The sequence below is a fragment of the Heterodontus francisci genome, chromosome 2 (genome assembly GCF_036365525.1).
Source record: "Heterodontus francisci isolate sHetFra1 chromosome 2, sHetFra1.hap1, whole genome shotgun sequence".
NCBI lineage: Eukaryota > Metazoa > Chordata > Chondrichthyes > Heterodontiformes > Heterodontidae > Heterodontus > Heterodontus francisci.
In genome coordinates, this window is record NC_090372.1 from 154567434 (window position 1) to 154580959 (window position 13526).

Below are 13526 nucleotides of genomic sequence, written 5' to 3' on the forward strand. Positions count from 1 at the left end.
CGGTCTATAATTTCCTGGATTATCCCTGCTACCCTTCTTAAACAAGGGGACAACATTAGCAATTCTCCAGTCCTCCGGGACCTCACCCGTGTTTAAGGATGCTGCAAAGATATCTGTTAAGGCCCCAGCTATTTCCTCTCTCGCTTCCCTCAGTAACCTGGGATAGATCCCATCCGGACCTGGGGACTTGTCCACCTTAATGCCCTTTAGAATACCCAACACTTCCTCCCTCCTTATGCCGACTTGACCTAGAGTAATCAAACATCTGTTCCTAACCTCAACATCCGTCATGTCCCTCTCCTCGGTGAATACCGATGCAAAGTACTCGTTTAGAATCTCACCCATTTTCTCTGAGTCCAAGCATAACATTCCTCCTTTGTCCTTTAGTGGGCCAATCCTTTCTCTAGTTACCCTCTTTCTCCTTATATATGAATAAAAGGCTTTGGGATTTTCCTTAACCCTGTTTGCTAAAGATATTTCATGACCCCTTTTAGCCCTCTTAATTCCTCGTTTCAGATTGGTCCTACATTCCCGATATTCTTTCAAAGCTTCGTCTTTCATCAGCCGCCTAGACCTTATGTATGCTTCCTTTTTCCTCTTAGCTAGTCTCACAATTTCACCTGTCATCCATGGTTCCCTAATCTTGCCATTTCTATCCCTCATTTTCACAGGAACATGTCTCTCCTGCACGCTAATCAACCTCTCTTTAAAAGCCTCCCACATATCACATGTGGATTTACCTTCAAACAGCTGCTCCCAATCTACATTTCCCAGCTCCTGCCGAATTTTGGTATAGTTGGCCTTCCCCCAATTTAGCACTCTTCCTTTAGGACCACTCTCGTCTTTGTCCATGAGTATTTTAAAGCTTACGGAATTGTGATCACTATTCCCAAAGTAGTCCCCTACTGAAACTTCAACAACCTGGCCGGGCTCATTCCCCAACACCAGGTCCAGTATGGCCCCTTCCCGAGTTGGACTATTTACATACTGCTCTAGAAAACCCTCCTGGATGCTCCTTACAAATTCTGCTCCATCTGGACCTCTAACATTAAGCGAATCCCAGTCAATGTTGGGAAAATTAAAATCTCCTATCACCACCACCCTGTTGCTCCTACATCTTTCCATAATCTGTTTACATATTTGTACCTCTATCTCACGCTCGCTGTTGGGAGGCCTGTAGTACAGCCCCAACATTGTTACCGCACCCTTCCTATTTCTGAGTTCTGTCCATATTGCCTCATATTTCTGAGTTCTGTCCATATTGCCTTCTACAAGCATAGAAAGAGTAAAAGGTAGTAAGAGGAGGGATGGGGCCAAAAAGGCCTATAATTGCGCAAAGACAGGAGGCAGGTCAGAAGATTGGACAGAATATAAAAAACAGCAAAGGACTGAAAGATTGATAAGGAAGGTAAAATTAGAGTACGAGAGAAAGCTAGCTAGAAATATTAAGACAGATAGTAAGAGTTTCTACAGATATTTTTAAAAAAGAGTTAACAAAGTGAGCATTGGTCCTATAAAAAGTGAGCCTGGGGAATTAATAATGGATAATAAGGAGATGGCAGATGAACTGAACAGATATTTTGCATCACTATTGAGGATACAATTAACATCCCAGTATTAGCTGTAAGTCAGGAAATGGAATGGAGGGAGGAACCGAAGAAAATTACAATCACCAGGGAAGTGGTACTGAAAAAATTGTTGGAGCTGTGGGCTGACAAATCCCCGGGTCCTGATGGACTTCATCCTAGGGTGTTACAAGAAGTGGCTAGTGAGATAGTTGATGCGTTAGTTATAATTTTCCAAAATTCCCTGGATTCAGGGAAGATTGCTTTAGATTGGAAAATAGCGAATGTAACTCCTTTATTCAAAAAGGGAGGGAGACAGAAAGAAGGAAACTACAGGCCAGTTAGCTTAACATCTGTCTTAGGGAAAATGTGAGAAGCTATTAAAGATGTTATAGCAGGGCATTTAGAAAAATTCAAGTTAATCAGGCACAGTCAACATGGGTTTGTGAAAGGGAAATCATGTTTAACCAATTTATTGGAGTTTTTTGTGGGAGTTACATGTGCTGTGGATAAAGGGGAACCGGTGGACTTATTGTACTTCGATTTTCAGAAGGCATTTGAAAAGGTGCCACATCAAAGGTCACTGCAGAAAATAAAAGCTCATGGTGCAGGGGATAACATATTGGCATGGATAGAAGATTGGTTAGGTAACAGGAAACAGCGAGTAGGCAAAAATGGGTCATTTTTCTGGTTGGTAAGATCTAACGAATGGTGTGCCACAGGGATCGGTGCTGGGGCCTCAACCTTTTACAACTTATATAAATGACTTAGATGAAGGGACTGAAGGTATGGTTGCTAAATTTGCTGATGACACAGGTAAGAAAGTAACTTGTGAAGAGGACATAAGGAGGCTACAAAGGGATATAGACAGGTTAAGTGAGTGGGTAAAGACCTGGAAAATGGAGTATGTGGGAAAGTGGGAAATTGTCCACTTTGGCAGGAAGAATATAAAAGAAGCATTTTAGCTAATGGTGGGAGATTTCAGAGTCCTGAGATGCAGAGGGATCTGGGTGTCCTAGTGCCTAAATCGCAAAAGGTTAGTATGTAGCTATAGCACGTAATTAGCAAAGCTAATAGAATGTTATCATTTATCGTCAGGGGAATTGAGTACAAAAGTAGGGAGGTTAGGCTTCAGCTATACAGGGCATTGGTGAGACCACACCTGGAGTACTGCGTACAGTACTGGTCTCCTTATTTAAGGAAAGATGTAAATGTGCTGGAGGCAGTACAGAGAAGGATTACTAGACTAATAGCTGGAATAGGTGGCATGTCTTACGAGGAAAGATTGGACAGACTAGGCTTGTATCTGTTGGAATTTAGAAGAGTAAGAGGTGACTTGATTTAAACATACAAGATCCTGAGGGGTCTTGACAGGGTGGATATGAAAAGGATGTTTTCCCTTGTGGGAGAGACTCGAACTACGGGTCACTGTTTAAAAATAAGGGGTTGCCCATTTAAGACAGAGATGAGGAAAATTTTTTTCTCTCCGACGCTCGTGAGTCTTTGGCATTCTCTTCCTCAAAAGGCAGTGGAAGCAAAGTTTTTGCATATTTTTAAGGCAGAGGTAGATAGATTCTTGTGAAATAAGGGGATGGAAGGTTATCGGGGGTAGGTGGAAATGTGGAGTAATCAGTTCAGCAATGAACTTGTTGAATGGCAGAGCAGGCTCGAGGGGTCTATTCCTGCTCCTAATTCATATGTCCGGAAGGGATCTATGCATGGAGGCAGAAGGCATGGCTAAGGTACTAAAGTAGTACTTTGTTTCTGCTTTTACCAAAGATGATGCTGCCAAAGTCAAGAAGAAGGAGGTAATTGAGACACTCCTTCTTCTTCTTCGGCCTCCTTGTCTCAAGAAACAATGGGTAAGCGCCTAGAAGTGGTCAGTGGTTTGTGAAGCAGCGCTTGGAGTGGCTATAAAGGCCAATTCTAGAGTGACAGACTCTTCCACAGGTTTAGTTTAGTTTAGGGTTACAGCACTGAAACAGGCCCTTCGGCCCACCGAGTCTGCGCCGACCATCAACCACCCATTTATGCTAATCCTACACTAATTCCATGTTCCTACCACATTCCCACCTGTCCCCTATATTTCCCTACCACCTACCTATACTAGGGGCAATTTATAATGGCCAATTTACCTATCAACCTGCAAGTCTTTGGCATGTGGGAGGAAACCGGAGCACCCGGAGGAAACCCACGCAGACACAGGGAGAACTTGCAAACTCCACACATGCAGTACCCAGAATTGAACCCGGGTCGCTGGAGCTGTGAGGCTGCGGTGCTAACCACTGCGCCACTGTGCTGCAGATAAAATTGGTTGTCGGGGCTGTTACACAGTTGGCTCTCTCCTTGCACTTCTGTCTTTTTTCCTGCCAACTGCCAAGTCTCTTCGACTCGCCACTCTTTAGCCCCGCCTTTATGGCTGTCCACCAGCTCTGGCAATCACTGGTAACTGACTCCCACGACCTGTGGTCAATGCCACAGGACATCATGTCGCGTTTGCAGACGTCAGTCATTAATATTAAATAATTAATATCATGTAGTTTTTCTATGTTAATGACATTATATAAATGTAAATTGTTGTTGATGATTGAAAACGTTATTTTGCAAGGACAATAGCTCTGCTTGGAGCTGAAATTTTCTATCGCCAATTTGTTCTTTGGCCTAGGAGAACTGGGGACCCTCAGGCAGAGTGACTGTGATCCCTTCAGTGTTCCTGTACACAGATCGGTGTAGGCACTACTGAAAGGCCCTTGAAAGCACAAGGTACTGCAGAGTCACATGAATGACGGCAACTCCAGAATTTTGGGTGGGGCTCTCAACTGCAGGCTTAGGTTGGAGTGGGGGGGCGGGGGCTCCACCTCACTTTTGTCAGTGGAACATGCCCTTAGAATAGCAACTTTATAATAAAACATCAACAATGAAATGTCAACTGCTACAAGCATAAGCTTATTGTAGAATAAGGCTGATTTTTTTTCTCGGCTGGCACGGACACAATGGGCTGAATGGCCTCCTTCTGTGCCGTAATTTTTCTATGCTTTTAGAACAAAGGCACCACTCCTTGATAGGCATGTACTTGATACTAGAATTCAGTAATTACTTTTTTCATTTATTAACAGCATAAAACCAGTAATTCTTCAATATCAAATATATTTAGGGGAGGCGGTGGCATAGTGATATTGTCACTGGACGAGTAACCCAGAGACCAGGCGTATTGCTCTGGGGACATGGGCCCGAATCCCACCAAAGCAGAAGGTGGAATTTGAATTCAATTAATAACAATCTGGAATTAAAAAAGTTAGTCTAATGATGGTCATGAAACCTTTGTCGATCGTTTAAACTAGTGTGGCGGGGGGGTGGGAACCAGAGCAGTAGGACAGCTAGTGAAATAAATGAGGAGGACATAGTAAATAAGGCCAGTAGGACTAAGAGGAAGAGCAGGCAGGGAGATGTTGCTGAGCACAGCGGGACTGGTGGTCTGAAGTGCATTTGTTTCAATGCGAGAAGTATAACGGGTAAGGCAGATGAACTTAGAGCTTGGATTAGTACTTGGAAATATGATGTTGTTGCTATGACAGAGACTTGGTTGAGGGAAGGGCAGGATTGGCAGCTAAATGTTCCAGCCTTTAGAAGCTTCAGACGGGATAGAGGGGGATGTAAAAGGGGTGGGGGAGTTGCATTATTGGTTAAGAAGAATATCACAGCTGTACTGCAGGAGGACAACTCAGAGGGGTCATGCAGTGAGGCAATATGGGTGGAGCTCAGGAATAGGAAGGGTGCAGTCATGATGTTGGGGGTTTACTACAGGCCTCCCAACAGCCAGCGGGAGGTAGAGGAGCAGATATGTAGACAGATTTTGGAAAGATGTAAAGGGAACAGGGTTGTGGTGGTGGGAGATTTTAACTTCCCCTATATTGACTGGGACTCAAATAGTGCTAGGGGCTTGGATGGGGCAGAATTTGTGAGGAGCATCCAGGAGGGCTTTTTGAAACAGTATGTAGATAGTCCAACTAGGGATGGGGCCATTCTGGACCTGGTATTGGGGAATGAGCCCGGCCAGGTGGTCGAAGTTTCAGTGGGGGAGCATTTCGGGAGCAGTGACCATAATTCCATAAGTTTTAAGGTACTTGTGGATAAGGATAAGAGTGCTAAATTGGGGGAAGGCTAATTATAACAATATTAGGCAGGAACTGAAGAATTTAGATTGGGGGCGGCAGTTTGAGGGTAAATCAACATCTGACATGTGGGAGTCTTTCAAATGTCAGTTGATTAGAATCCTGGACCAGCAAGTTCCTGTGAGGAAGAAAAACAAGTTTGGCAAGTTTCGGGAAGCTTGGATAACACGGGATATTGTGAGCCTAGTCGAAAAGAAAAAGGAAGCATTTGTAAGGGCTGGAAGGCTAGGAACAGACGAAGCACTTGAGGAATATAAAGACAGTAGGAAGGAACTTAAGCAAGGAGTTAGGAGGGCTAAAAGGGGTCATGAAAAGTCATTGGCAAACAGGATTAAGGAAAATCCCAAGGCTTTTTATACATATATATATATATATATATATACATACATGATCGAGGTTTACAAAGTTATGAGCGGCATGGACAGAGTGGATAGTCAGAAGCTTTTTCCCAGGGTGGAAGAGTCAGTTGCTAGGTTTAAGGTGCGAGGGGCAAAGTTTAGAGGGGATGAGCGAGGTAAGTTTTTTTTACACAGAGGGTGGCGAGTGCCTGGAACTTGCTGCCAGGGGAGGTGGTGGAAGCAGATACGATAGCGACGTTTAAGAGACATCTTGACAAATACAATAGGAAGGGAATAGAGGGATATGGGCCCCGGAAGTGCAGAAGGTGTTAGTTTAGGCAGGCATCAAGATCGGGGCAGGCTTGCAGGGCCGAATGGCCTGTTCCTGTGCTGTACTGTTTTTTTTTAGATTTAGAGATACAGCACTGAAACAGGCCCTTCGGTCCACCGAGTCTGTGCCAACCATTAACCACCCATTTATACTAATCCTACACTAATCCCATATTCCTACCACATCCTCACCTGTCCCCATATTCCCCTACCACCTACCTATACTAGGGGCAATTTATAATGGCCAATTTACCTATCAACCTGCAAGTCTTTTGGCTGTGGGAGGAAACCGGAGCACCCGGAGGAAACCCACGCAGACACAGGGAGAACTTGCAAACTCCACACAGGCAGTACCCAGAATCGAACCCGGGTCGCTGGAGCTGTGAGGCTGCGCTGCTAACCACTGTGTTCTTTGTTGTAAAACCCCATCTGGTTCACTAATGTCATATAAGGAAGGAAATCTGTCCTTACCTGACCTACATGTGACTCCAGACCCACAGTAATGTGGCTGACTCTTAAATGCCCTCTGAAATGGCCTAGCAAGCCACTCAGTTGTATCTAACCGCTACAAATTCAATAAGGAATGAAACTGGACGGACCACCCAGCATCGACCAAGGCACCAGAAACGGTAATGGCAAACCCAGCCCTGTTCATCCTGCAAAGTCCTCCTTACTAACATCTGGGGATGTGCCAAAGTTGGGAGAGCTGTCCCACAGACTAGTCAAGCAACTGTTTGACAAAGTTATACTCACCGAATCATCCCTTACAGACAATGTCCCAGGCACCACCATCACCGTCCCTGGGTATGTCCTGTCTCACCGGCAGGACAGACCCAGCAGAGGTGGCAGCACAGTGGCATCCAGTCAGGAAGGGAATTGCCCTGGGAGTCCTCAACATCGACTCAGAACCCATGAAGTCTCATGGCATCAGGTCAAACATGGGCAAGGAAACCTCCTGCTGATTACCATCTACTGCGCCCACTCAGCTGATGAATCAGTACTCCTCCATGTTGAACAGCACTCGGAAGAAGCACCAAGGGAGGTAAGGGTGCAGAATGTACTCTGGGTGGGGGACTTCAAAGTCCATCACCAAGAGTGGCTCGGTAGCACCACTACTGACCGAGCTGGCCGAGTCCTGAAGGACACAGCTGCTAGACTGGGTCTGCGGCAGGTGGTGAGGGAACCAACAAGAGGGAAAAATATACTTGACCTCGTCCTCACCAATCTGCCTGCCGCAAATGCATCTGTCCATGACAGTATTGGTAGGAGTGACCACTGCCCATTCCTGTGGAGACGATGTCCCGTCTTCACACTGAGAATACCCTCCGTCATGTTGAATGGCACTACCACCATGCTAAATGGGATAGATTTCGAACAGATCTGGGCAAAACTGGGCATCCATGAGGCACTGTGGGCCATCAGCAGCAGCAGAATTGCACTCAACCACAATCTGTAACCTCATGGCCCAGCATATCCCCCACACTACCATTATTAAGCTGGGGGACCAACCCTGGTTCAATGAGGAGTACAGGAGGGGATGCCAGGAGCAGCACCAAGCATATCTCAAAATGAGGTGTCAACCTGGTAAAGCTACAACACAGGACTACTTGCGTGCCAAATTGCGTAAGCAGCAAACGATAGACAGAGCTAAACGATCCCATAACCAACAGATCAGATCTAAGCTCTGCAGTCCTGCCACACCCAGTCGTGAATGGTGGTGGACAATTAAACAACTAACTGAAGGAGGTGGCTCCACAAATATCCCCACCCTCAATGATGGGGAAGCCCAGCTAATCAGTGCAAAAGATAAGGCTCAATCATTTGCAACAATCTTCAGCCAGAAGTGCCAACCCGGCCAATTACCGCCCCATCAGTTCATTCTCAATCATCAGTAAAGTGATGAAAGGCGTCGTTGACAGTGCTATCAAGCAGTACTTGCTTAGCAATAATCTGCTCAGTGACACTCAGTTTGGGTTCTGCCGAGCTTCCGACCTCATTACAGCCTTGGTTCAAACATGGGCAAAAGAGCTGAACTCAAGAGGTGAGGTGAGAGTGACTGCCCTTGACATCAAGGCAGCATTTGACCGAGAATGGCATCAAGGAGCCCTAGCAAAACTGGTGTCAATGGGAATCCGGGGTAAAACTCTCCGCTGGTTGAAGTCGTACCGAGCGCAAAGGAAAATGGTTGCTGGAGGTCAATCATCTCAGCTCCAGGACATCACTGCAGGAGTTCCTCAGGGTAGTGTCCTAGACCCAACCATCTTCAGCTGCTTCATCAATGACCTTCCTTCAACCATAAGGTCAGAAGTGGGGATGTTTGCTGACGATTGCACAATGTTCAACACCATTCGCAACTCCTCAGATACTGAGGCAGTCCATGTAGAAATGCAGCAAGACCTGGACAATATCCAGGATTGGGCTGATAAGTGGCAAGTAACATTCGTGCCCCACATGTGTCAGGCAATGACCATCTCAAACAAGAGAGAATTTAATCATCTCCCCTTGACATTCAATGGCATTACAATCACTGAATCCCCCACTATCAACATCCTGGGGGTTACGATTGACCAGAAACTGAACTGGAGTAGCCACATAAATGCCTGTCCATCATCTACAAGGCACAAGTCAGGAGTGTGATGGAATACCCTCCACTTGCCTGGATGGGCGCAGCTCCAACAACACTCAAGAAGCTTAACACCAACCAGGACAAAGCAGCCCGCTTGATTGGCACCCCATCCACAAATACTCCCTCCCTCCACAACCGACGCACAGCAGTGTGTACCATCTACAAGATGCACTACAGCAACGCACCAAGGCTCCTTAGACAGCATCTTCCATAACTGCGACCTCTACCACCTAGAAGGACAAGGGCAGCAGGTGCCTGGGAACACCACCACCTGCACGTTCCCCTCCAAACCACACACCACCCTGACTTGGAACTATATCGCCATTCCTTCACTGTCGCTGAGTCAAAATCCTGGAACTCCCTTCCCAACAGCACTGTTGGTGTACCTAGCCCACACGGACTGCAGCATTTCAAGAAGGCAGCTCACCACCATCTTCTCAAGGGCAATTAGGGATGGGCAATGCTGGCCGAACCAACGACGCCCACATCCGATAAAATGAATTTTTAAAAAAGGCTTTGAAAAAGATCCATGGAGATCATGATAGTAATCCGTCAACATCATCAACAACGTGCACTTTATACAGCACCTTAACAGTGTGAACGTTTCCAGGGAGAAGGATGATAAACAAGCAGGAGCTACTATTGAGTAAGATGCATGTGGCAACAGTAAACTAATGTTTCAGTTCACTCCAAATGCTTGAAACCTGCATTTATTCACCTGCCTTACATTCCTTTAGAGCAATGTTGTTCACACGATAATAAATTTATTTAAGCCGAAGGGCCTATTTCTGTGCTGTATAACTCTATGACTCTAAGAAGGAAGAAGCTGCAATTGCTGGAAATCTGAAATAAATACAAAATGTTGAAAATACAAATCAGGCCAACCAATTTGTGTTTATACAGCTCCTTTAATATAGGAAAACCTTCCCAGGCACTTCAGAGGCATAAGGAAAAATATGACATCATGTCAAACAAGGAGAAATTAGGTAGCTAATGCAAATTTAGGGTGTGGGTTTTAAAGAGGATCTTAAACCAAGAGAGAGAAGTGAAGATGCTCAGTGTGGGAATTCCAGAGAGTGGGGCTCAAGTGATAATGGTGGTGGGGTAGGAGGGGGCTAAAGTGGGGTGGGGATGTATAAGAGGCCAGAGTCAGATGAATGGATAATTTTGGGATCAGGGAAGCTATAGAATTAGGGTGAGATGAGGCCATGTGATTTTTGAACACAAGCATGCAGATTATTAAATTTGAGACATTGGAGAACAAGGATCCACCATAGGTCAGCAAGGACAATGGTGATTTAGGTTAAGATACAGGTGGCATCATTTTGGATGAGCTAAAGCTTACAGAGGGAGGAGGAGAAAGCAATGGAGTAAATACAGTCTGGATGTAACAGTGGCATTCTTTAGGGTAACGTGGCAGATTAGCTTAGGTAGGAATAAGGTGACCGATGTTAGAGGTAGAAGTAGGTGATCTTTGCAATGGAGAGGATATGGGGCTGGCAGCTCTGTTGAGGTTGAAAAGGAGACAAAATTTGTTTCAACCTGAAATTTTGGCCAGGTACAGAGGGTATGGAATTTTTGTCAGGGTTTAAAGGCAACAGCTCTGGTCTTTCCAAAGTTAAGGGTCATTTAAGATTGGCATTTGACAGCACAGAGGCAGCTGAAATGTCAAGAGAGGTGGAGGGTAAGTCGAGCTTGGGGCCATCAGCATACACAGAGGCATTATAAAAAAAAAATGACACTGAGCCAAATAAGGAGCTATTAGGGCAGACAACCAAAAGCTCGATCAAAGAGGTAGGTTTGAAGAGTGGGTTAAAAGAGGAAAAGTGGGGTAGAGAGGGGGAGTGTTTTCGAGAGCAAATTCCAGAGCTTAGGGCCTGGACAGTTAAAAGCACGGCTACCAATGGTGGAGCAATTAAAACTGAGGATGCTCAAGAGGCCGGAATTAGATGAGCACAGATATCTTGGAGGGTTTTAGGGCTGGAGGAGATTACAGAAAAATGGTGGGACCAGGCCAAGGAGGGACTGAAAACAAGAATGAGAATTTTAAAATTGAGCTGTTGCTTAATCTGGAGCCAGTGTAGGTCACTGAGCACAGACGTGATGGGTGAATGGGATTTGTTGCGAGTTAGGACATGGGCAGCAGAGTTTGGATGATCTCAGACATACAAAGGGCAAAATGTAGGAGGCCGGGCAGAGGTGCATTAGAATAGTCAAGTCTGGAGGTAACAAAGGCATGGATGAGGGTTTCAGCACCAGAAGAGCTGAGGCTAAGAGGGAAGGAGGCTGGCGATGTCATGGAGGTGGAAATAGGCAGTTTTAGTGACAGTGCGGATGTGTGGTTGAAAGCTCACTTTGGGGTCAAATATGACACCAAGGTTGCAGACAGTCTGGTTCATCCTCAGACGGCTGCCAGGGTGAGGGATGGAGTTTATGGCAAGAACCAAATACAAAGGCTTCAGTCTGCCCAATATTTAATTGAAGGAAATTTCTTCTCATCCAGTACTGGATGTTGGACAAGCAGTCAGACGGTTTAGAGACAGTGGAGAGCATTGTCAGCATACATGTGGAAACCGACGTGTATTTGATTTCGTCGCTGAGGGGTAGCATGTAGATGAGGAATAGGAGGGGGGGCAAGGATAGATCTTTGGGGGACACCAGAGGTAACTGTGTGGGAATGGGTAGAGAAGCCACTGATGGCAACTCTCTGGCTACAATTAGATAGATAAGAATGGAACCAGGTGAGTGCAATGCCACCCAGTTGTGTGACAGTGGAGAGGCATTGGAGGAAGATGGTGTGATCAACTGTGTCAAAGGTTGCAGACAGATTGAGAAGGATGAGGAGGGATAATTTGCCTTGTAACAGTCACACAGGATAAGAGCCGTTTTGGTACTGTGACAGTGTGGAAACCTGATTGGAGGGATTCAAACATGGAGCCCTGGGAAAGATGGGTATAAATTTGTGAGGCAGCAACAAGTTCAAGGACTTTTGAAAGGAAAGGGAGATAGGAAATGAGGCAAACACAAGAAATGCTGGAATCACTCAGCAGGTCTGGCAGCATCTGTGGAAAGAGAAGCAGAGTTAACGTTTCGGGTCAGTGACCCTTCTTCGGAACTGACAAATATTAGAAAAGTCACAGATTATAAACAAGTGAGGTGGGGGTGGGGCAAGAGATAACAAAGGAGAAGGTGCAGATTGGACCAGGCCACATAGCTGACCAAAAGGTCACGGAGCAAAGGCAAACAATATGTTAATGGTGTGTTGAAAGACAAAGCATTAGTACAGATTAGGTGTGAATACACTGAATATTGAACAGCAACAAGTGCAAACCTGCACTTGCTGCTGTTCAATATTCAGTGTATTCACACCTAATCTGTACTAATGCTTTGTCTTTCAACACACCATTAACATATTGTTTGCCTTTGCTCCGTGACCTTTTGGTCAGCTATGTGGCCTGGTCCAATCTGCACCTTCTCCTTTGTTATCTCTTGCCCCACCCCCACCTCACTTGTTTATAATCTGTGACTTTTCTAATATTTGTCAGTTCCGAAGAAGGGTCACTGACCCGAAACGTTAACTCTGCTTCTCTTTCCACAGATGCTGCCAGACCTGCTGAGTGATTCCAGCATTTCTTGTGTTTGTTTCAGATTTCCAGCATCCGCAGTATTTCGCTTTTATTTTAGGAAATGAGGCAGTAGTTTGCAAGGATGAAGGGCTCAAGTAGGCATATTATTGTCTCCTAAATTATAATGAACAGATCCTGAACTCAAAAGAAGGCTACAATAATTTTTCAGGTAGACTAAACTGTCAGGTAGGGCTCATAAAATTATCCTGAAAATGTTGGCATTTTTGCAAGTGAATTTTAGATAATTTTTTGAAAAGATATGCAAGGTCAAATAATATCTTGCAGCTAGAATGCATATTCTAAAGTTTAAGACTAAGGTTGGACCTTGAATTGATTAAAGTGCAAGAAACAACCTTGAACTGGAATAGTAATTGGACATTGCAAGTAATTACTTACCTCAAGTAGTTTGTTTTCTTGCTGAATCTCTTGCAGTTGGGTGGCAGCTTCTTTCCTCTGAATTTCTAACTGCATATGCAACTGCTGAACTTCTTCATTCTTATTTAACAGCTCTTCCCTAAACTGTTCCAACTGTTCTTCCAAGTTTGCGATCTGTAATCAAACAAAATCTAAGCAAATAGTAAAGTACTAATCTTACGTGGTTCACCATACTGCACAATTTTCCTTTGTCAGAAGCGTAATGGGTTTAAGGTACAAATGATATGTAACCGCTGATGAAATTCCATCAACTGACAACTTTTCATTATATAAGAACAAAGAAATGTAGATTCAGGAAGTACATTTACAACTTATATTGTATCCCAAAAATCATCTAGACCTGACAGAGTGGTTTATAGATTAAAGAAGGAAAACAGCACTGAGTGGGAAGGAAAATAGGCAGAATGGAGTTAAGGGGCCAGGCCAAAAAAATA

At 44.9% G+C, this 13526-nt stretch overlaps 1 protein-coding gene across 11 annotated transcripts in view; it reads right to left on the reverse strand.

Moving 5' to 3' along the window:
• The window catches only part of akap9 (A kinase (PRKA) anchor protein 9), a 362971-nt gene that overhangs the window by 78656 nt on the left and 270789 nt on the right, over window positions 1–13526 (reverse strand). For all 11 annotated transcript variants that reach the window (XM_068012548.1, XM_068012537.1, XM_068012517.1 and 8 more), the window contains one exon: window positions 13054–13206. In XM_068012548.1, the coding sequence (XP_067868649.1) occupies window positions 13054–13206 (153 nt within the window). The remainder of the gene's footprint in view (window positions 1–13053; window positions 13207–13526) is intronic.